This window comes from Melanerpes formicivorus, unplaced genomic scaffold (genome assembly GCF_026170545.1).
Source record: "Melanerpes formicivorus ecotype bairdi unplaced genomic scaffold, bMelFor1.0.p_v2 SCAF_13, whole genome shotgun sequence".
Classification (NCBI taxonomy): domain Eukaryota; kingdom Metazoa; phylum Chordata; class Aves; order Piciformes; family Picidae; genus Melanerpes; species Melanerpes formicivorus.
The window spans coordinates 2,885,439-2,909,241 of NW_027142365.1; the positions used below are offsets into that span (position 1 = coordinate 2,885,439).

Genomic DNA, 23,803 nt, shown 5'->3' on the forward strand with positions numbered 1-23,803 from the left:
TGTATCATGTGTGAGCTGACCTGAGCAAAGCTTGCTGTGTTCTGTGCCAGTGGTCCAGCTCTGACCACCCATCTACCACATGCTGCTTTGTCATTAACAGCAGAGGAGCATCTGCCACCAGTGCTGATGGTGGCAGCAGTGATGGTAGCAATGGCTTCAACAGTGCAGACAGTGGTGAAAAGGATGCTAAGCAGATGGTCTCTCATCTTGGTTTTTGCTTCTGTAGAGTGCTGGCAGGCAGATGGGACTTGTCAGAACCTGTTTGCTGGTGCTCTCTATTTGTGCTGTACCTTTCTATCGGTGCTGTTTGATGTCTTCATCAACGACACAGGCAGTGCACCCTCAGCAAGTGTGCAGCTGACTCCGAGCTGAATGGTGTGGTGCTATGCCAGAGGGACCTGGACAAGCTGAATAAGTGGGATCAGGTGAACCTGCTGAGGTTCAACAAGGCCAAGTCCTACAGTGTGCCAGGAAAGTTCCCATTATTAATGGGGAATGATGTGATAGAGAGCAGCCCTGTGGAGAAGAACATGAGGGTAGTGGTGATGAGAAGCTGAACATGACCCAGAGAGGTGATTCTGCCACTCTGCTCCAGTGATATCTCACCTGGAATACTGTGTCCACCTCTGGGGCCCTCAACACAAGAAGGACATAGAGGTCCAGGGAACAGCTATGAAGATGGTCAGAGGGCTGGAGCACCTCTCCTACAAAGACAGCCTTGGGAGAATTAGAGCTGTTCAGTCTGGAGAAGCAGAAGGCTCCAGGGAGACCTTAAAGCAGCCTTCCAGTACCTACAAGCCATCTGGGGAGTCTCTCTTTCCAAAGGCTTGCAGCAACTTGACATGGAGCAGTGGTGTTAAACTAGAGCATGACAGATCCAGATTAGACACCAGGAAGAAGTTCTTTACTACAGGGGTGGTGGAAAACTGCAGCAGATTGTCCAGGAAGGTGGTGGAGATCCCATCCCTGGAGTCATTTGAGGTCAGGCTTGATGGGGTCTAGTTGAGGATGTCCCTGCTGATTGCAGAGGGGTTGGACTAGATGTCCCTTAAAGGTCCTTTCCAACCAATGCATTCTATGATCCCAATAGTCTGGAACAAAAAGGGGAAAAAATGATTTGCTGTCTGTGTGTTTCCTTCAGTGTGTTTTGGGTTTGTTTTCTCCTTCAGAACTGCCAGTTCTTTTCAAGCAAGAGCTCCAAAACGAGGAAGCTAAAGAAGGAAAACAAGTCAAGCTGAGCTGCGAGCTCAGCAAGCCTGGCACCCCAGTGAAGTGGATGAAAGGAGACACTGTTCTCCATGCCAGTGAGAAGTATGAGTTCAAGCAGCATGGTACTGTGGCAGAGCTCATCATTCGAGATGTCAAGTCAGTAGATGCTGGGGACTACACCTGCACTGCTGGGGGGCTGAAGACCACAGCTCAGGTCAAAGTCAACGGTAGGCAGAGATGGATGTGTTGCCACCTTGCTGAATGCATCACCTAACCGAGCCTCTGCTTGAAAAAAATCATACAATCATAGCATGGGAGGGGTTTGAAGTGACCTCCAGAGATTGAGTCCAACCCCCCTGCCAAAGCAGGGGCACTTAGAGCACATTCTGGTGTGTCTTGAAAGTCTCTAGAGAAGGAGACTCCAGTGTAGCAAAAGGAGTAGGTGCTGGAGCAGCCAGCAGGAGAGATGCAGCCCATAAATACTGGCTCAGAGCCCTGCAGCAGCAAGGACTTTGTGAGGTGAGGATGCCTGGAGGACTCTGAAGGGGTCCTTAGGCTTAAGGTGAGGAGAAAGTTCTTCACAGAGAGAGCTGTTGGCCATTGGAATGTGCTGCCCGGGGAGGTGGTGGAGTCACCATCCCTGGAGGTGTTTAAAACCAGCCTGGATGAGGCACTTGGTGCCATGGTTTAGTTGATTAGATGGTGTTGGGTGATAGGTTGGACTTGATGATCTCAAAGGTCTTTCCCAACCTGGTTAATTCTGTGTTCTGCAATCCCTGCTTCTGTGTGCTAGCTGTACCTGTCCTCTTCAAACAAGCCCTGGAGAACACAGCCACAGAAGAGGGGAACTCTGTCTCCTTGCGCTGCGAGCTCACGAAAGCTGATGCCACTGTGGTGTGGAAGAAGGGAGAAGCCACACTCCAGGCAAGTGCCAAGTATGAAATGAAGCAGAAGGGGACAGTGGCAGAGCTGGTGATTCATAATGCAGAGCCAGAAGATGCGGGAAGATACACCTGCGACACTGGAGAGCAGCAGAGCACAGCCCAAGTCAAAGTCCATGGTAGGAATAAGACACCTGCTTGTGACCCTTTGTTGTTGTTCTTGTCGCAGTTCTGCTAACTCCTGCACACTTAGAGTGGAGAGAGTGTCCAGGGGGGGTGAAAAAAGAGAATCAGTGTAAAATGCAGCTCTGGTTGGGCCCATGATGCTCTTTATTTCCTAGGGTCTCATGTTAAAACTTATTAATCAGATCTATCTGGTCCCAAGCTAGCTTTCCTTGCTTCTGAAAGAACTGTTCTGCTTTCTGCTCTGGACAGAGGTGCTCTACTGAGCTCTGAGAAGGTAAGAAGGGCCTCAGCTGCACACGTTGGTACAGAATGTGCAGTTGCCTTCTGCCTTTTCTCAGCAAGTCTGTGACCATCAGCATTTGGGCTAATCACCTCCACACTGTCATTACTGAGAGATGATTGGTTTGGGTTGGTTTCCTCCCAAACTCAGGGGGTGCTGTTGCAAACACGAGGAGAGTCTTGGGAGTGCAGGTAGGTCAGAGCTGATGAGCTGTGCCAGCTCTGCTTTTCGGTCCCATGGGAGGTCACCAGCTGGCAACGCTGCTCCCAAGGTAAAACGAGAACACTTCATTCCTCAGCCGCCTCTGTGCTCATCAAGGAAGAGCTGAAGAGCGTGGAAGCTGTGGAAGGTGGGACAGCCACCCTGCAGTGCCAGCTGAGCAGAGAGGCCTCTGTAGAGTGGAGGAAGGGCCACGCTCTTCTTCGGCCAAGTCACAAGTACAGGATGAGGCAGGAGGGCGCGGTGGCCGAGCTGCTGATCCACGATCTGGAGCCAAAGGATGCTGGAGACTACACTTGTGTAGTGGGGACCCAAAAAACCACAGCAGCCCTGGCAGTGAATGGTAAAATGTCACAAGTGACCTGTGCAGCCCTGCGGCGGGTTTGTCCTTCCCTTCCCTCCTCCTTTCTGTACCTGGCCTCACGTGTCTGCCTTCCTGTCCTGCCTCTACATCCTTCATCCTCCCACTTGTCACGTTGCCATGCCGCTCCTTGCCCCAGCCTCCAGCCACAACCAGCTGTGGTTGTGCCCAGTCTTGTGTGTGCTGTGTTGTCTCCTCGCCTCTCCTCAAGGGTGTTCCTGTGCATGCCGTGTTTTCCTGGATTCATAGGGAAACCCAAGATTCCTTGGGATTTTCTGCAAAGGAGGGTTCAGTACCTTTAATGATGAGGATGTTTGTCATTTGTGTGCATGATCCCTGTCAGGAGCTCACATACTCTGAGTCCCACAGCACAGTTTGCTCAGAGATGTTTTGTTACTGAAGCTACACACACGCACGCAGAAGTGTTTAGGGATGAGGGTGCTGGAAAATGGTTTAGGCAGCTGTACAATAAGTCATGATTCAACCTCTGACCAGAGATCTGGGCAGGGCCTTGGGCTGCAACCCCTTTTCGTTCTGCACCTCCCAGCCCTGCCAATCCGCTTCAAGAGGGAGCTGAAGAACGAGGAAGGCACGGAGAGTGGGACGGCCACGCTGCAGTGCGAGCTGAGCCAGGCGGGGGGCTCGCTGGAGTGGAGGAAGGATGGGAAGGTGCTGGTGCCAAGCAGCAAGTACAAAATGAGGCAGGAAGGGCGTTTTGTTGAGCTGGTTATCCAGGATCTAGACCTAACGGATGCTGGGAGCTATACCTGCCTGTGTGGAGACCAGAAGACAACAGCTGCTTTGACAGTGAATGGTAACCTTTCTCCCCCTCTTACTCATTAAGCTCCAAACTTAGTGTATTTGACATCATTTCCTGCTCACCTGAGGCTTGGGCACTGTGATTTCTTAGTGCTTTCGTGTTCTTAACGATGTGGTGCCAAAGAATCACCCTGCTAAAGGATAACCCTTGCCTGGACACCGTCCTGTGCAGCTTGCTCTAGGTGAACCTGCTCTGGCAGGGGGGTTGGGCTAGATGATCTCCAGAGATTCCTTCCAACCTCTGCCATTCTGTGACATTCTCTTGTGCCTTTTTACCCCCCACACTTTGAGAAAGTACAACTATGCTGGATGCTGTTTTCCCTCATTTATTTCTCCCCACTTTAGGAGATTTTAGCCCTTTTCACCCAGCAGTAGTTCAGTTTTGGTTAAATGGACACTCTACAGCCCAGTAACTCACAGCAGATCCCAGGTGATTTTGATCCAGTGCTGATACCTTCTCTGTTGGTATTGCATCCTTCAGCCTTGCCCATCCTCTTCCAAGAAGAGCTGTTGAACAAGGAAGCTACAGAGGGTGAGGCAGTCACTTTGCACTGCAAACTGAGCAAACCCGCCCGGGTCGAGTGGCGAAAGGGCAATAAGGTCCTCAAGCCAAGTGACAAATACAAAGTAGAGCAGGAAGGTCCCTTTGTGGAGCTGACCATCCAGGATGTGGATCTGGCAGATGCTGGGGATTACAGCTGTGTGTGTGGAGATCAGCAGACTGCAGCTGCCTTGACAGTAAATGGTAAACAGCAACTCTCAGCACGTGCCCCGAGCAAGCTTGTCTAACTCCAAGATCTCTTCTCCCTCTTTTTCTCCTGCTTCATCTGGTCCCTTTATACTTCCTATCCTCCCTCCTGCTGATTAATTTTTCTTTCTTCCTTTCCTTCTTTCTCTTTCACCTGATGCCTTATTGGTGAGCTATTTGTCTTGCTAGGAGATGTTCCAGTGACAAGTAGGGTACAGATCCCCAGCTCAACACAATCTCCCTAGTCCAGCAGGCCTGCTTGTTTCCAAGTTTCCCCATAGGGATGATCTCTGAGCTCTTTTCCAACCTTATTGATTCTATGATTCTATGTGATGCTGAGGGACAAGGTTTAGTGGTGACCTGGCAGTGCTGCTAATGATTGGACTTGATGATCTTAAAGGTCTCTTCCAATCAACATGATTTTATGTTCTTATGAAAATGCTCTGGGTGTCATGCTGAAATATGGCCTCTGATTTCATCTCTTTGTCAAGGATAGATAGGTCACCAACCCAGTCTGTAGACAGGCAGGCTTGCTTTTAAAGCACATTTCAAAGTGAGGACAAAAATCAGACTGAAATCTCTTTGAAATGATAGAGATCAGTACAGAGTCCTGGAGTGGGAAGGAGATCTTGTGGTTCCAACGGCATGCAGGGTCAGGGAGAGAAGAGAAGGCAGCGATCAGATGATGGGTCAGGCTTTCTCAGCTTTGATGCCCTGTCCCTATTGCATTTACTCTGCAGTCCTGCCTGCTCTTTTCACCAAAACACTGACAGATGAAGAAGCCACAGAAGGCAAGAGTGTCTCCCTGCGCTGTGAGCTGAACAAGGCTGCTGCCAGTGTGGAGTGGAAGAAGGGCTTCAAGAGCCTGCGCTCGAGTGACAAGTACCAAATGAAGCGGGAAGGTGTCACTGCCGAGCTCACAATCCAGAACCTGGAGGTGACAGATGCTGGGAATTATTCCTGTGTGTGTGGAGACCAGCAGACCATGGCAGTTCTAACAGTACATGGTAAACCAAACCAAACAAGACACAGTAACTCTCCTGTTCTCTCTGTTCCCTTGGGTAGACCCCTGGTTACCATCACCTTCCTCCTGCCAGACCCTCAGTCACAGCTCACTGGTGCCAGTGTCAGAAAAGCTGGCACCCATAGCACAAGAGGGGTAGCATTATGCAAGCTGAGAGTAGAGGCAAGCAGGGTCACTGCTGCAGTTTTACTTAGGGTCTATCATTTTGCTTTTCCCATACAAACTCCTTTATCAGACTCCCCATTGTGCTCAGGGCCATTGCAATTTGTTGTCTCATAAAGGGAATATGACTTAGGGATTTGAAGGCATCATAAAATTCCCATGGTATAGTTGGTTCCCTGGAATCTCCTTCCCATACTTCATTCCTTGGACACTGAGGTGCTGTTATACATACAGACCAGCTGTCATTGCCTTCAGTTAGTGTCCTGTGTGAAACCAGCCCAGACCTAAGGGACAACCATTCCCAGGGAGAGCTTTGATTTTTGCTGTACCTGACATGCTTGAAAGGTTATGTCAGTGCAGGTGGAAAAAAAATCATCTCTGTTTTCCCACCATGTCTTGAAATGGATGATTTCATTTCAAGCTGGCATTTGGAAGGAAACTCCAGTGTTTCATTTTGGCTAACACACAGTGTCTTTCAGTTTGCTGAAGGGTGTGAAAACAGAACAAACATCCTCCTGTTAAGGCTTAAAAAGTCATATAAGAAAACTCTTCTCCCCCCCCCCTGAAATTTCAAGTCAGTGTTGACTTCTTTTTTGCTTGGAATTTCACAGGGCGGGGGGAGGAAAGGGTTTTCAGCTTATTGATTCATGGCTCTGAGTACAGGTAAAATACCTGTATGGATTGCTGCAAGAGTTGAATCCTTTCAAGGGTATTCAGCTTGTTCATCCATGACTCTGAGTACAGGTAAAATACCTGCATGGATTGCTGCAAGAGTTGAATCCTTTCAAAGGTATTCAGCTTGTTCATCCATGACTCTGAGTACAGGTAAAATACCTGCATGGGTTGCTGCAAGAGTTGAATCCTTTCAAGGGTATTCAGCTTGTTCATCCATGACTCTGAGTACAGGTAAAATACCTGCATGGATTGCTGCAAGAGTTGAATCCTTTCAAGGGTATTCAGCTTGTTCATCCATGACTCTGAGTACAGGTAAAATACCTGCATGGATTGCTGCAAGAGTTGAATCCTTTCAAGGGTATTCAGCTTGTTCATCCATGACTCTGAGTACAGGTAAAATACCTGCATGGGTTGCTGCAAGAGTTGAATCCTTTCAAAGGTATTCAGCTTATCCATTCATGACTCTGAGTACATGTAGACCACTTCTGTGGCTTGCTGCAAGAACTGAATCCTTTCCTGGTGATGTCATTTCTTTCCTCATACTGATCCATGGACGTTGCTGAGGATCTATGTTCTTGCATTGATAAATCAGGTCAAGATAAGAGGGAACACGTAAGTTAAGCCTGGGTGTTTGCTTTTAACTCTTTGGAGCACTACCATCTCACTGCTCATATTGCTGTCCTTCAGCTTTGCCTGCCTTTTTCAAAGAAGGATTGAAGAACAGGGAAGCCACAGATGGTGGAACAGCCACTCTGCACTGTGAGCTGAGCAAGGTCGGTGTCCCAGTGGAGTGGAAAAGAGGGGACAAGGTGCTCAAACCAAGCGATAAGTACAGGATGAGGCAAGAAGACACCGCTGCAGAGCTGCTGATCCGAGAGCTGGAGGTGGAAGATACAGGAGAATACACCTGTGTGTGTGGAGATCAGAAGACCTCAGCTGTCTTGACAGTCCATGGTAAAAAAGCTGTTCTTTATTATGGAAGCAGTGTCTCAAGGAGATCTCTTCTCTCTGAGAGGTTCCTTTCCTACTTTGGTGTCCTCATTCTGCAGCATTTTCCTATTCTTGTTTTTCTGGCTGGGCTTTGTTCCATCTGCCACCCACTGTCTGCTGGTTTGAAACAGGTGGCTTGATAGGAAAGTAAATGTGGGGGGGTTGAAATTTTTTCCCCCTAACTGCCACAGTAGAGTTGTGAGAATTTGTCATCTTCATCCTCAGTTTATGAAAGTGAGGAAGGAAGCCAGATGTAAGGCAAGAGTGAGCAGACTTCCAGCAGCAAGCTTGCCCTCAAAGGCTTTGAACTGGTGTCTCCCTGATGGCAGTGGATTTCGGTGCTTAACTTGATGGAGTGATCTCTAAAAAGGCTGAGCTCAGTCAGCAAGAGGGTTTTCCCACCCAGGGGTGAGCGACTGTCCTCCTCATTGGTAGGACTGTGAGGTCTGCTTCCAAGGAAATGGTGCTTTAACAAAAAGCAAACCCAGACCCAAACTGTTCTGCTGTAGGTCCTGGCTTAGGGAGCATTTCTGGCAGATTTTGATTCCTGTCTCTGCCATGGTGAACATCAATGAGCTTTGGTTGGCTCTTCAGAAGCAGCAGCTCACATCCAGTCCCAACAGATGAAAGAATGGTTTTTATTTGAGATGTGTCTTAAGGATAAGATGTTTCTAAGGACAGGGGCAAAACCGTGGAGGCAAAATTCTCTTCTCTGAGATTTTCTGCATGCTTTTACTTCTTCTTTCTCTCAGTGCTGGCATCCAGGGCAATGACTTTCAGGGAAAAGTCAGGTCAGTCACATTCAAGGTAGGTGGTTTCAGGCTGAGCTAGCAAGAGAGGGAATCAGATGGAAAGTGATGAGCGTGCTGCATGAGGGTAGAAGCAAGTCATGGTGGCAATTATCCAGCAGTAGTTTTCTAGCAGATGCAGTTGTCAAGACTTAGTGATCTGCCTTCCTTTAGTGGTGAAGAACTAACCTCAGGACTTAGTCCTGAGTCTTTCAAGGTCAGTAGAAGCCCCATCCCTGGAAACATTCCAGGTCAGGTTGGATGGGGCTCTGAGCAGCCTGCTCTCATTGAAGTTGTCCCTGCTGACTGCAGGGGGATTGGACCAGATAACCTTTAAAGGTCCCTTCCAACCCAAAGCATTCTGTGACTCTGTGGTTAATGCTTTTGATGCCCTCTTTGTTTACATTGTGTCCTGTAGCTTTGCCTGCACTGTTCAAGAAAGAGCTTGTCAATGTGGAAGCCACAGAGAGCGGGGCAGCTGTGCTGCAGTGTGAGCTAACGAAAGCCACTCCAGTGGAGTGGAGGAAAGGGCAAAAGGTGCTCAAGCCTAGTGAGAAGTACAAAATGAGGCTGAAGGATACCACTGCTGAGCTGACAATCCACAGCCTGGAGGAACAAGATTCTGGAGACTACACATGTGTGTGTGGAGACAAGATGACTACTGCGTCCCTGACAGTGCATGGTAAAGCACCCACGTTTAACAGGGATTTCCTGTGCTGTCATCTGGGATCCCATGCAGGATCACAAACTGCTCTTGATCCCATCTCTCATTTTAAGTTGTGATGACAGCTGTATCAACCACTGGGAATACCTTCCACTGCAAAGCCTTCTCTTAGAACTGACAAACAGCACCACAGAGTCCACTCTGTCCCTGTTCTTTCATGTTAGTGGGATCTGGGGGCAGGTAGTGAGGACCCCAGTGAAACCATCAATAGCACTTTCAGCATTGTCATTAATTAATAGCACTGAGACTTCACATGTGTTCTCTTGCATGGAATGAAGAGGTGCTCTCTTATGGTAACAGCTGAGAAAGACAGGTGAGAATGCATTCCAGGGGTGCAGCCTGGAACTGTGAATAGCAGAGTGTCCATTTTAATTGTTCATCTGATGCTGTCTGGTGCTGTGAAGTCTTGGGAGCAGTTTTCTCTTGTTAGATCTTAAAATGCCCTTGAAGCTAAACCTTCCAGTACTGGAGTCTGAGTTTTAAGAACTAGTTGTGGTGTGTTTCAGACCATAAGGCAGAGATGGCCCTGCAATCATTGTTAGTCTCTCAGGCACTGAATATTCTTAAGGATGTCCCTACTGACTGCAGGGGGGTTGGGCTAGGTGGACCCTTTGTAGGTCTCTTCCCACCCAACATGTTCTATGATTCAAAAACCTTGCAGTGATTAAAGGGTCTTAATCCAGTGGAGCAGTGAGGATGGAGTATTTCCCTGGTTTTAAAGTGCTCTCTCTTCACCTGTGATCTTCAGCCCTTCCTCCACGCTTTATACAAGAGCTGAAGAGCGTGGAAGCCACAGAAAAAGGCATGGCCACTTTCTGCTGTGAGTTGAACAAGCCTGCAGCCACTGTTGAGTGGAGGAAAGGAGACAGAGCCCTGGAGCCAAATGACAAATTCACCATGAGATGTGAGGGCACAAGTGCTGAGCTGCTGATCCATGACTTAGACCTGACAGATGCTGGAGATTACACATGCTGCTATGGAGACCAGAAAACCACTGCTGCACTAAAAGTGAATGGTAAAAACAAATGCATCAAATCAAGTGGCTTGCTCTCAAACAGCTGCTCTTTAGGAGCATGGCAGTTTGGGCTTAGAAACTGCAGCCCCATGTCTGAGGAGTTGATAGCAAAAGGGGCTGGACATGGGCATAAATACATGGCCAGTATCAGACACCAATCAGGGGGTCACTGCAACAATTTCATCTATTCTCCTTGGTTCCAGCTTAGCTCTTTGATGCTCCTGTTCAGCAGTAGCTGCTCACAAAGGTCAGTCATGTTATGGTTGCAAAGGAGTCACAGGCCTGAAGTTGAGAAGATTGCAATTTGATTGTGGGAGTCTTTAGTTAACTTTTTTTATCTAGTTCTCAGTGTTTCAGCTCAACTTGAGGGTCAAGTTCTACCAGGCCATTATCAGAGGAGGAATCTCACAGGGAAGTGGGACTGGTGCCTCAGTGGTGGTTTCAGTGATGAACTTTTTCCAGTAATGATTTGTGACTGCAGTAGAACTTAACAGGGCTTCACTTGGGCTTTATTTTCCCTTTGTGCCAGAAAATACACAAGGTAGGGCAGGGCTCAGCCTTGCAGAGTCTGAAATTGAGGCTGGTGTGGTTCTCCATTTTATGCCATAGACCACACCATAAAGAAAGCTTTAACTTGTGACCAAGGTGTTCTCCTCCTTTCTGAAGTCAGCTTTAACTTGTGAACAAGAGCGTTCTTTCTAAAGTCAGCTTTAAGTTGTGACCAAGGTGTTCTCCTTTCTAAAGTGAGCTTTAACTTGTGACCAAGGTGTTCTTCTCCTTTCTAAAGTCAGCTTTAAGTTGTGACCAAGGAGTTCTTCTCCTTTCTAAAGTCAGCTTTAAGTTGTGACCAAGGTGTTCTCCTCCTTTCTAAAGTCAGCTTTAACTTGTGACCAAGGAGGTCTCCTCCTTTTTGAAGTCAGCTTTAAGTTATGACCAGAGTGTTCTCCTCCTTTCTAAAGTCACCATCATATGTTTCCCAGGGTGGTTACCAGTCCTATTTGATTAGGGAAGGCTTTGTGGTTGATAGACACAGCTAAATGGTTGCTTGGTCATACATTCTGATAATTTTGAACCCCTCAGCCTTGCCTGCACACTTCAAGAAAGAGCTGCAGAACGAAGAAGCCACAGAAGGTGGCACAGCCACACTGCAATGTGAGCTATCTAGGGCTGCCTCTGTGGAGTGGAAAAAGAAGCACAAAATGCTCAAAGCAAGTGAAAAATACACTATGAGACAGGAGGGTACTACAGCACAGCTGCTGATCCATGCTCTAGATGTCAAGGATGCTGGGGAGTATACCTGTGTGTGTGGAGATGTGAAGACCACTGCAGCACTGACAGTGCATGGTAAGGAAAGAGAAATGAGAAGTCTTTGTCTAATGTTTCTTCTGTCTTCTCTGGGAGCCTCAGTACTGCCTCACAGTACCTTCCTTCTGCGAGCTGGTCCTCCTGTCAATAACTGCATGGAGAGATACTGGTGAACATCAAGGGGCACTGTTTTGGGTGGCTAAGAGCTGCATAGGGTGAAAACGTTTGCTCCTTTGTTTCTCAGCCCTTCCTGCCCTCTTCAAAGAAGAGTTAAGAAATGAGGAAGCCACGGAAGGCGAAGCGGTGACTCTGCGCTGTGAGCTGACCAAGGCTGCGGCGGTGGAGTGGAAAAAGGGACACACAGTGCTCAGACCTAGTGAGAAATACAAAATGAGGCAGAAGGATGTCACAGCAGAGCTGGTGATCCATAATGTAGATGAGAGTGATGCTGGTGATTACACCTGTGTGTGTGGGGATAAGCAGTCCACAGCTTCCTTGGCAGTACATGGTAATAACCTATTTCCTCTCTGTGGCCTCACTATTGAGAGTCTGCTTTGGGTTTGCATTCTTTTTTTCCCCAGGCTCATTTCCTCTGGCTCCATGTTCATTATCTCTGTGTAGCTTCTGACTTTGCATGCCATGGGCATAAAAATTAATTTGCATTTTGTGATGTAAGGGAAAAATGTTCATCCCAGTTCCTAATACAAAGTGCTTTTAAGACCTGATCCCCAAAGTGGATGTGAGATCAGGCCTGGAGATGGCTCCTCGCTGCTCTCACCTCTCCTTCCCCACCCCTTGGCCATGTTTGCCTGGTCCATTTTAACCCTCTGTCCATTGCATCCTCAGTGCTGCCTGCATGCATCAAGGAGAGCCTGAAGAATGAGGAGGTGACAGAAGGCCAAGCAGCCACTCTGTGCTGTGAGCTGACAAAGGTTGCTCAAGTGGAGTGGAGAAAGGGAAGCAGGCTGCTCAAAGCCAGTGGCAAATACAAAATGAGACAGGAGGGCACGGTTGTGAAGCTGCTTATCCATGATACAGAGCTGAAAGATGCTGGAGAATACACTTGTGTGTGTGGAGAACAGGAGACAACAGCTGCCTTGACAGTGCATGGTAAAAGCCATATACATACATGTGTTATTGGGGGGTTCTCTCCCAGCTCATCACTGTTGGTTGTGTGCTCACCTGTGGCTGAATTTGTTCCTTTAAATTTGTCAAACTGTCTCCCAAGATCTGGCTGCAGCCAAACTGCTTTTCCATTTCTATCTGTTGGTTTGTCCCAGCATGGTGAGGAAAGCAAACTCTTTCCACCTTCAAACGTTCTCTGTTCCCGTTGCCGTCCCATCCCTCCCATCACCCATGTGCCAAGTGTCATTTTTAATGTCCTCTGTCCGTTTTGTGACCTTCAGCCCTGCCTGCAGTTTTCAAAGAAGAACTGAAGGACCTGCAAGCTGTGGAAAGCCAAACAGCCACCCTGCGCTGTGAGTTGACCAAGGCTGCAGATGTGTCGTGGAGGAAAGGAAATCAAATACTCAGGGCAAGTGGCAAGTACATCATGCGGCAGGATCATGCCCTTGCCGAGCTGGAAATCCGAGATCTAGAGCTGCAGGATGCAGGAGATTACACCTGTGTGTGTGGAGACCAACACACCACTGCTTCTCTGACAGTGAATGGTAAATTCATCTTGCAGATGCCTGCTCATCACCAGTTTCTCTAAGACATCCTCTTGCTCTACAGAGCGGTCACCTACCAGCTTTGCCCTAGGAACTAGCTTGTGCTCAGCAAAGGACAGCTTTGTAGAGTCATTAAGGTTGGGAAACACCTCTAAGGCCACCAAGCCCAACTCTCAAGCCAGCACCACCAAGACCCAAGTGCCACTTTTCATGCAACACTTCCAGGCGTGGTGACTTCACCACCTCTCTGAGCAGCCTGTTCCAGGGCCTGGCCACTCTTGCAGTGAAAAAAAAGATTCCCTAGTATCCAATCTAAACCTCCCCTGATAAACCTGAGGCCATTTCCTCTCCTCCTGTTGCTGGTTACTTCTTGTTCTGGCATTTCAGTTTGGCCTGATGCTCCTGACAAGGGAGCTGAGGACATCCTTCTCTTTTCATGTTACCATGTTGTAAGATAAGGGAATAGCACCTAGGACCTGTTCTTGTCCTGTCCTCATGGAGGGTGGCCCTATGAGAAGTTCTTTAGGTTGCACCTTGAGTTTATCAATCCTGTTGTACTGTGAGCTGTCAGCTCAGCATTTCTTTTCTTACTGTCTCTGCTGGATATGGTTTTCCAGATTATCAATAGAATAGAATAGACCAGACCAGACCAGACCAGACCAGGGAACTCATCTCTTATGGTAAATCAAACCACATCACACCTGAAGAACCTTTCAGAGTTTCTGGACTCCTTTGTAGGCTAAAAATGTTTGTAATAGGCTGAAAAAGAGAGGTGTGAGGGGAAAGAATCCCAAGCATGAAAAAGGAAATAGGGGTTGAGTTCTGGTTTTCTGATGAGCATTTGTCCATGTTGCACCCTTCAGCTCTGCCACCGCTCTTTAAGGAAGAGCTAAAGGCTAAGGAAGCAGAAGAAGGTGCAGACGTCACCCTGCACTGTGAGCTCACCAAAGCTGCCCCAGTGGAGTGGAAGAAGGACCAGAGGATTCTCAAAGCAAGTGGGAAGTACAACATGAGGCAGGAAGGGACCAAGGCAGAGCTGGTGATTCATGGACTAGCTGAGGAGGATGCAGGAGACTACACCTGTGTGTGTGGAGAGCACCAGACTACAGCTGTCTTAACAGTACAGGGTAAAAACCTCCTTGACCTCCTATTTCCTAACTGGAAATGTCTGTCCGTTACTCTCAGGTGTTCCATTTCCCATGGCTGTTTGCTCAACCTTATTAACTGAAATTCCCACCATTTGAAAGTGTTCCCTGCCTTTGAACACCTGCAAGCTGTCTCCCTGGGCAAAGTCTGCATTTCTTCTGTGCCACCCTTCTGGGTTTTTCCCCTTTCCTTCCACACAAGCCTGCTGCCCTTGCATTTTTCCCTCCCTTCATTCCTTTCCCAGCACATAAACCCATCATTCTCCTGTCTTTCCTTTCCTGCTTTTACTCTCTTGAGAAACAAATCTGTTTATTCTTTGCCATTCCTTTCTGGAATCCTTAATACAGAGAATTTCAATGTACTTTAGAGTATCTATATATAAAAACACTATGCAGAATAAGGCTGTTGGGTGTCATTGCTGTGCTGAGTTCTGGTTATATTGGCTTCTGTACAAAAGGAGCTTTGCACTGGGAGAATGATACTTTTTTTTTCAAAGCAGGACAGAATAAATTCTTTCTGTGACCTTCTGATCTTAGTTTCTTGGAAGAACCAGTTTGCTGCTCAAGCAAAACTGGTGCTTCAGCTTCACAGTGCTGGAGATGGGAAATGGGCCAAATCAAGTAGGCTAAACCTGGTTTTGCTATGGAGTGAGACACTGAGTTGGAGAGCTGAGACATCCAATCTTGTTAATCCAGTGGAATATCCAACTATCCCTCCTAGTTCATCGAGGGATATAGCACAGAATCATGGAATAGCAGGTTGGATAGGACCTCAAGGATGGGACCAGGAGTCTGTGTGGAGGTCACCAAGTTTATTTCAAGGACACACGTGCAGTGCATGCTAGAATTATGCTAAGTGAGGAAAAATGTTCAGAGGCAAAAAGACAGGATCTGAAGATTTTCTTTGGGGTCAGGAATGAGCCTGGCTGAAGCTTTTCAAGGCTACCTGAAGGAAGAAGGAATGATGATGAGTAAGGAGCTGTACCAACACTCAGAGCTCACCAGGGCTGCTCTGTGAGTAGGGCTAAAGAGCAAGCAAGCAGGAAGTTCGTGGAAGAGACCAACAGATGTGTGAACCAAGTTGCTCAGAGATGACAGTCTTAGTTCTTTTTACATGGAAACTGGTAGCAAGCAGGTGGAAGTCTCTTGAGGACAGTGCAGTTTTGCTGATAGCAAGCCAGCATAAACCCAAAAGGATTAGGAAATGTCTTCCAACTAGGATGCTTTAGTTTCTCTTTCCCCTCCTCGTTGCTGATGCCCACCCTTCCATAACCTTAGCAGCTTTCCCTGTCACTTCCCATTCTCACCCATCCCTGGAGATAGCCTCAGTTTGTAACACTTTTCACCTGCATCCTTCAGCTGTGCCTCCAGTTTTCCAAGAAGAAGTGAGCAGCAAGGAAGCAGTAGAAGGTGGAACAGCCACTTTGCACTGTAAGCTCAGCAAGGCTCCTGCCCATGTTCAGTGGAAGAAGGGCCATCACATCCTCACCTCAGACAACAAGTACAGCATGAGACAGGAAGGCTGTGCTGTGGAGCTGGTGGTTCATGATTTAGACTTGAGTGATACTGGAGATTATACCTGTGTGTGTGGAGACAAGACCACCACAGCCACCTTAACAGTGCATGGTAAAGTAATCCTTGGGACTGAGGTCCTCCAAACCTCAGACCTGCCCAAGTCTTTATTGCTTTGGTCTGTTCCTGCTCCTTTTCTGTTTCCCTGGGCTTTTGTGTTCCTTTGGACTGTACTTGTGTGCTTCTTTCCTGTGTATGAACTGGGGGAAAGTTGCCTGGTTGGTGTTTGTCCTCCTCAGCTGTGTTTGGCTCTCCTTGCTTCCCTTGCCCTGATGCATTGTCCATGGAAGCTGAAGGAGATTTTCCCATCATGTTCCAGTGACCTGGATCAGGGCTCAGAAGCATGCCATGCCTCCTCTGCCCCAGCACCTCATCTAGCTGCTTCATAAGGAATGTTCACAGTCTCTCTGGTAACTCTTTTACTCTTCAGCACTGCCTCCAGAATTCAAGCAAGACCTGAAGGACCTGGAAGCTGTGGAAAGTGGGACAGCTGCTCTGTGCTGCGAGCTGACTAAACCTGCTGTGGTAGAGTGGAAGAAAGGGCAGACGGTGCTCAAAGCCAGCAGCAAATACAAAATGAGTCAAGATGGTGCTGTTGCAAAGCTGATTATCCACGAGCTGGTTGTGGAGGACACTGGAGATTACACCTGTGTGTGTGGAGACCAGCAGACAACTGCTGCTCTGACAGTCAATGGTAAAAGGAAAATAGAAAAGGAGAGTTGGGTGGAGGGGAACCTAATGAAGTTCAATGAGGGCAATGCTGGAGCCTTGCACCTAGGGAGGAATAACCCTCTGCACCAGTACAGGTGAGGGACTGACCTGATGGAAAGCAGCTCCATGGAGAAGGACCTGGGAGTCCCAGTGAACAAGTTCACCATGAGCCAGCAATGTGCTCTTGTGGCCAAGAAGGCCAATGGGATCCTGGGGTGCACGGAGGAGAGTGTGGCCAGCGGGTTGAGGGATTCTTGCACTGTGAATCTAGAGCATTGAGGTGTAGAGACATCTGCCAAAAAGAGCCCCAACAACCCTTGGTTGTCTTCCTGCTTTCTCTGTCCCAACCCCAACTGCAGCATGTTTCAGGTTCTATTTCTATTTTATAGCCCTCCCAGCACTTTTCAAACAAGAACTGCAGAACACCGAGGCAGAAGAAGGTGGCACAGCAACGCTGAGGTGTGAGCTTACCAAACCCAAGGCTCCAGTAGAGTGGAGGAAAGGAGATGTTACTCTCTACCCTGGTTTGAAATATGAGATGAAGCAGCAGGGCTGCACTGCTGAGCTGGTGATTCATGACTTGGGACTGGATGATTCAGGAGGGTACAGCTGCGACTCTGGCCATCAGCAGACAGCAGCGGTGGTCACCGTGCAGGGTAGGCAGAGTGCTGACCCTTGGCTCAATAGAGGTGAAGTGAAAGGAGGATTTCTCAGGCATCTCTGCAACCATTTGTTGGTATTGCTGCTGGGCCATGCCAGCATCCATATTCTAGTTGACCATGGCACATGGTCAGGTTAGAAAGGTTCTTCCTGCAGTCTGTGGAGTGGCTCTCAACATCAAAGCAATTAAACGGTGGAAAATTAGGAGGAACTCTCTTGCCCCTTGAGAGCAGGGAGGGTGGCTGCATATGGGAATGCATAACAGAGAAGAAAGCAGGAAGGCTGGTGGTTAGGTTGGCTTGTTGGCTTCAGTAGGCACAAAGGATGCTTAACTGGGCACAGTGCCTGATTGGGATGAGAAGAGATGCAGCATTTGGGGGATAAAGGATTTCTGTGACATGTGAATGTGCTGTATTTTCACTTGAGGCTTTGAGCCTCAGGCAAAGACTTTGACTGCAGACAACTGCATCCACGTGTTTTCCTTCACCCCTTCTACCATCCAGAGGAAGATCTTGCCTGAAACCTGAATTTCCCCTTCCTAGCCTGAAACCTGAATTTCCCCTTCCTAGCCTGAAACCTGAATTTCCTCTTCCTAGCCTGAAACCTGAATTTCCCCTTCCTAGCCTGAAACCTGAATTTCCCCTTCCTAGCCTGAAACCTGAATTTCCCCTCCCTAGCCTGAAACCTGTATTTCCCCTTCCTAGCCTGAAACCTGAATTTCCCCTTCCTAGCCTGAAACCTGAATTTCCTCTTCCTAGCCTGAAACCTGAATTTCCTCTTCCACTCACCAATTTGTTGTCATCATTTACTGTACTGCCTCTTTGTGTGTGTGTGTGTTTTGAATGCTAAATTCCTCTTTTATGTGCTGGGGCAAATTGCTCAAACACCCTTTGCTTAATGTTGTCAACTGCCAAACCTTCATTAAGGCAGACAGGTCCACGTGCAAGAGAGCATGGCCCAGTGAGCCTCGACTAGATCATCCATAGCTGGCATGGAGGCCCTTCCATAGAAAAGTCTGGCTCCTTCTGATCACAAGCCAGGCCATTCTGTGGGCCATTCTCTAAACCCACATCTTTCCTAACTTCACCATCCATCCCCAGCTCTTGGTTCAGATAATGGTTCAAGAAAGGTGCTTCTAAGCCAGCCCAAGGATTGTGGAATCATTAGGCCATGCCTTTTCTGAGGAGTGATGATAGGATTGGATCCTTAAGGGACTAAACTACTCTGAAAAACATTTCCCTTTCAAATTTTGCAGCACTGCCTGTCACATTTAAGCAGCCCCTACAAAATAAGGAGTCAGATGAAGGAAGCACAGCTACATTCTGCTGTGAGCTGTCAAAACCCAACGTTGCAGTGGAATGGAGGAAAGGAGGATTAGGGCTGCGACCCAGCCAGAAATACGAGATGAGGCAGAGGGAATGCCTGGTAGAACTCTTAATACATAATCTCAGATTAGAAGATACAGGAGAGTACAGCTGTGACTCTGGGGAGCAGGAAACCAAGGCATCTTTAAATGTGAAAGGTAGGTGCTGTGAGCTGGCTCCTAAAGATAAAGAATACAGAATTAACCAGGTTGCAAAACACCTCTGAGATCATCCAGTCCAACCTATCCCCCAACACCATCTAGTCAACTAAACCATGGCACCAAGGGCCTCATCCAGGCTCTTCCCAAACACCTCCAGGGATGGTGACTCCACCACCTCCTGGGCAGCACGTTCCAACGTGCAAAGCACTGGCTTGAATATGAATATTTAAAGGCAGATGTGGTGCTGAGGGACATGGTTTAGTGGTAACCTGGCAGTGTTTGGTTACCAGCTGGACTGGATGATCTTAAAGGTCTTTTCCAACCAAAATGGTTGTGTGATTTCTCTCTCTTTTTTTTAGGGTTTTGCTTTTGTTTTGGTTTGGTTTAAATTCAGTGGCATGGAAGAGAGTGGCTCTTCATTGAGTCTCAGCTTCTGTGAAGAGATACTTTCTAGCTTCGTGGCTGGGGAAAGATTAAAGAGAGCAATGTCTTGACATAGCATCTGGGCATTTCCTGTGGCAGGTTTCAGTATTCAAACCCAGATCTTCCTCCAAATGCTGCAAGATGACTGACAGCAGCCTTCCTAATCACAGAATCAATAAGGTTGGAAAAGACCTCAGAGATCATCAAGTCCAACCTGTCACCCAACACCTCCTGGCTAACTAAACCATGGCTTGCTGATGCAGCAAGGCTGCCCACAGAGTTTTGAACTTCTTTACCCTTGAGGCTTTTGTTAGATGAACTGAAGGATAAGTTTATGGTCTTCAACCCTGGGAAGGATTGGAATCAAGGAACAGAGGAGATAAATGCTAGAGGTGTAGATGGCTGCTTCTGGTGCAGCAGGATGAGCCACTGTCTCCAGGGAGATTAGAACGCATGGATCCTACCTAGGAATATAGCACTTGTATCTTGTTCTCCAAAGTGGTATCCTGCCTGTGTTAACCAGGACTTGACCCAGGCTCCAATCAAAGCTCCTATTCCTTCCTTTTCTCCCCTTCTAGCCCTGCCAGTTCTTTTCAAAAAGGAGCTCAAAGATGAGGAGGCAGAAGAAGGAACCTCGGTGAAATTCCAGTGTGAGCTGACAAAGGAGGATGCGACAGTGGAGTGGAGGAAAGGCACCATGGAGCTCTTCCCCTGCTCCAAATATGAAATGAAACTGAGTGGTCACACAGCTGAACTTGTGATTCATAAGGTAGAACCAGAAGATGCCTCTGATTACACGTGTGACACAGGAGACCAGCAGAGCACAGCAGCCCTCAGAGTGAATGGTTAGCATTGCATCGCGATGGAACAGAGGGTGAAAGGGAGTTGTGATCTTGTGAGAAGGAAGTTCTTTTCTCTCTTGGGGAAATAAACCTCTCTAAAAGATAAGATAATGAAGAAAACAGGTGGCCAGCCATAAACCAGCCTGTGGAAAAGTGGAACTTGCAGGGCAGGCTTTGTGGAATGGCTATTTAAGGCTGTAAGGTGCAGTGCAGAGCATACAGACCCCTTGCTCTGAGATGATAGAGGCAGAGAACTGCTCCATGAGGACTTAGAAATTCTGATAGACCTTTGGTTTTGGCACTTTACATTCATTGTTGTGGCTTAGTTGGATCAATAACTAATCACAAGTCATCCACAAAAGCATTTCAAAAAGATTGGCTCTGCCCATATTTCACAATGCCTTCTCCTGAGGCTCCTGGGAGCAGGAGGGTTAAACAAAGCAGGGACAATACCTGTGCTCAGTCACCATCTCTGAAATGTTTGTGGTCATCTCAAGCTGTTGGGTGGAATTTGTGGCTGTGGCCTGAGCCACAACTTTTCAAACTTCATCCTCTTGGCTGAACCTGACCTATGAAGTAGCCACTGGGTCAGCAACAAGCCCTGTGCTTGCTTTAGATGTACCACAGTAGGGTTCAGGCACTGGAACCACAAGCACTGAGATTCTTGTTTGCTCACACATGGATGATGAGAGTTCTCTTCTCATTTGCATCAGTGTCAGGCTGTTGTCTGAGCTGCTCTATGCCCTGCTTGGCTAAATGTGGTCTGTTGGTGTGTGCATTGTCTGGAAGGACTCCCTGTTGATGGCCTGGAGGGTTTGCAAAGAGAGCAGAGACCAGAAATGGGCTTCAATCTTTGCATCATTAACAGCATTGGAAGCCATGAGTATTTTACACTAGTTTTAATCAGAAAGTAGCAAATGTTGCTTAGCCTCTGTGTGTGTGTGTCTGTCTCTGTGTGTGTGTGTCTCAGAGCCTCCAATATCTAGAGCAGATATATAGAATTGTTAGGGTTGGAAGGGATCTCAAGGCTCATCCAGTTGCAACCCTCCCTGCCATGGGCAGGGACACCTCACACTACAGCAGGTTGCTGAAAGCCACATCCAGCCTGGCCTTAAAAACCTCCAGGGATGAGGATTCCACCCCCTGGGCAACCTGTGCCAGTGTCACACCACCCTCATGGGGAACAACTTCTTCCTAGCATCCAATCTGAATCTCCTCATTTCTAGTTTTGTTCCATTCCCCTTAGTCCTGTCATTACCTGACAGCCTAAACAGTCCCTCCCCAGCTTTCTTGTAATGTGGATCATAGAATGGTCCAGGCTGGAAGAGACCTCCAAAGGTCACCCAGTCTGACCTCCCCACAGTCAGCAGGGACATCCCCACTAGATCAGGTTGCCCAGGGCCTTGTTGAGCCTCACCTTGAATATTTCCAGGTTTCAACCCCCTCCCTGGGCAACCTGTGCCCTTGATTTTATGGGAAGTGTATATTTGCAGAACTCCCTGATCCTCTCCTCATCTGGTTGTACAGAGTATAGGTCTGTTTGTGGAGGGAAAAAAGGGTTGTTACTGTCATAGGACCATGGAATGCAACTTTGCTCTGCAGCCCCAGCCCCCAAGGAGCCCCCAGGGCTGAGCCGTGCAGACCTGGCGTTCAAAACCGCCTCTGTATTAATTGCTTTTCACTTTGCAGCCATCAAACCCCGGCTGAAGCAGCAGCTGAAGAATGAAGAGGTGGAAGCAGGAGGGACAGCCAAGCTGCGCTGTGAGATCTCCATTAGCAAAGCAGAAGTGGAGTGGAGGAAGGATGGAGTCCTCCTGCACGCCAGCTCCAAGTATGAAATGTGGCAGGAGGGCACCGTCCGTGAGCTGCGTGTCCACCACCTGGAGCCCAGGGATGCTGGAGAGTATTCCTGCAAGGCTGGGGATGAGACCAGCTCTGCCAAACTGACTGTGAAAGGCAAGAGACTTGTTGCTTGGGGCAAGGGGATTTTTGCTTTGAGGTGCTAAGGTTTTTGCAGCATTGGTGTTGCTGTTGTGGTCAATGATTGTGCTAAAGGATTGTGACTAACACAGAGCACAGGAAGGGCATTGTGAAAAACTCTTGTGGCCAATGAATGCACCAAAGCAAAGATTCACTTGGTAAGCAGCAGAGGATGTTGATGAAAAGCTGGATGTGAGCCAGCAATGTGCATTCACAGCTCAGAACCAGCCCTGTCCTCAGCTGATCCCCAGCAGCGTGGGCAGCAGGTGGAGGAAGGGAGTTTGCCCCTCTGCTCTGCTCTGCTGAGACCCCATCTGCGGTGCCGGGGACAGCTCTGGAGTGCTCAGCACAGGACACATGGAGCTGTCCAGCTGGGGCCAGATGAGGCCACAATAGTGATGGAAGGGCTCAAAGCCCTCTGCTGTGCAGCCAGCTTGTACAGCCTGGAGACGAGAAGGAGCCAGGGAGACCTTCTGGTGGCCTTTCAGCACTTAAAGGGGGCCATCAGAAAGCTGGGGACAGACTCTTTAGCAGGGTCTGTAGTGACAGGACAAGAAGTGATGGTTTTAAACTAAAAGAGGGAGATGTAGGTAGAGAGACAGGATAGACTTTTTTACAGTAAGGGTGATGAGACTCTGGCCCAGGTTGCCTAGAGAGGAGGTAGAAGCCACATCTCTGGAATCATTCCAGGTCAGGTTGTCTGAGGCTTTGAGGAACCTGCCCTGCTTGCAGATCTCCCTGCTGAGTGCAGGGAGGCTGGACTAGGTGACCTTTAAAGATCCCTTCCACCCCAAGCCATTCCATGACTCTGTGAAGAGGCAGCTGTACTTTTTGCCTCACGGCTTGCAGCACTTGCTTGACATCATATAGATGTGAGGGGACAGATGGTTCACCCCCAGCTTCCAGTCACATGGCAGCTGCATCTGGCCTTAATGTCCTTACAGACAGAACTTGCTTCCAGGTTGGACCACCAGTGTGGAACAATCACTGCTAGCATCTCTACAGGCTACCCACTACTACAGCCACTCTGCACAGCTGCACCACTTTTTGTGCAGATGGAGACCTCAGTGGTGTGACTGTACTGTGCTTGCTCAGATGAAGGTTGAGCTGCTTCCCCTTTGTTACATCCCAGCAGAATCAGGGTGCATGCAGCTTCTGCCTGTTGCAAGTTGTCTGTGTGATCCTTGCACAGATTTGCAGGGGCTCAGGCAAACCGAAGCACAAATGCCCTGTGCTTACACTAACCCAGAAAGTCCTGCTGAGAGCACAGAGCCAGCCAGGTCACAGCCAGCTGGGATTGCCAGCATGGAATGCATCAATTCTGCTTGCAAAATGCTGGGTTTGATGTCATTCTGTGAGGATGTCCAAGCTGCTATGTAATAAGTTTTGAAACCCTGAATTTTGCTTGGAGGTTCTTAAAGCTCAGCTGGAGGAGGAGCGGAGCAGCCTGCTGTAAGCCTGCTGGCCTCTGCTGTGAGGGAGCAGCTAACCTCCAGAAGTCTCCAGCTTACATTATTCAATGTTCCTATGCTTTGAGCCAGCCTTTGCCCTTCATGGAGTGACTAATGAGGGACTGTTTGCAGAGCCTGACGTGACCATCGTGAGTGGCCTGCAGGACATGGTGGTGTTCGAAGGGGACGATGTCACATTCCGGTGCCAGGTCTCTCATGACAATGCGAGGGATGTGGAATGGAAGCTGCAGGATGTTGCTCTGCAAAACAATGAAATGAATGAGATCTCAGTGGAAAAGGGGAAGATCCACACCCTGACCCTGAGGAAGGTGACCGAGCAGGACATTGGCACCGTCGCTTTCCGAGTGGGACCCCACACGTCGACAGCAGAGCTCACAGTTAAAGGTGAGGGCTCTCTGTGGTGTGGGAGAGGAACAG

At 48.4% G+C, this 23,803-nt stretch overlaps 1 protein-coding gene across 26 annotated transcripts in view; it reads left to right on the plus strand.

Moving 5' to 3' along the window:
* The window catches only part of OBSCN (obscurin, cytoskeletal calmodulin and titin-interacting RhoGEF), a 179,934-nt gene that overhangs the window by 60,034 nt on the left and 96,097 nt on the right, over positions 1–23,803 (plus strand). For 11 of the 26 annotated variants that reach the window (XM_068145854.1, XM_068145856.1, XM_068145855.1 and 8 more), the window contains 21 exons: positions 1,170–1,436; positions 2,003–2,269; positions 2,855–3,118; positions 3,684–3,950; positions 4,437–4,700; positions 5,444–5,710; positions 7,252–7,518; positions 8,761–9,024; positions 9,815–10,081; positions 11,162–11,425; positions 11,631–11,894; positions 12,233–12,496; positions 12,793–13,056; positions 13,920–14,183; positions 15,561–15,827; positions 16,204–16,467; positions 16,874–17,140; positions 18,400–18,666; positions 19,671–19,937; positions 21,624–21,890; positions 23,498–23,770. In XM_068145854.1, the coding sequence (XP_068001955.1) occupies positions 1,170–1,436; positions 2,003–2,269; positions 2,855–3,118; positions 3,684–3,950; positions 4,437–4,700; positions 5,444–5,710; positions 7,252–7,518; positions 8,761–9,024; positions 9,815–10,081; positions 11,162–11,425; positions 11,631–11,894; positions 12,233–12,496; positions 12,793–13,056; positions 13,920–14,183; positions 15,561–15,827; positions 16,204–16,467; positions 16,874–17,140; positions 18,400–18,666; positions 19,671–19,937; positions 21,624–21,890; positions 23,498–23,770 (5,586 nt within the window). The remainder of the gene's footprint in view (positions 1–1,169; positions 1,437–2,002; positions 2,270–2,854; positions 3,119–3,683; positions 3,951–4,436; positions 4,701–5,443; positions 5,711–7,251; positions 7,519–8,760; positions 9,025–9,814; positions 10,082–11,161; positions 11,426–11,630; positions 11,895–12,232; positions 12,497–12,792; positions 13,057–13,919; positions 14,184–15,560; positions 15,828–16,203; positions 16,468–16,873; positions 17,141–18,399; positions 18,667–19,670; positions 19,938–21,623; positions 21,891–23,497; positions 23,771–23,803) is intronic. The other 15 variants (XM_068145860.1, XM_068145857.1, XM_068145858.1 and 12 more) reach the window with 15 other exon arrangements.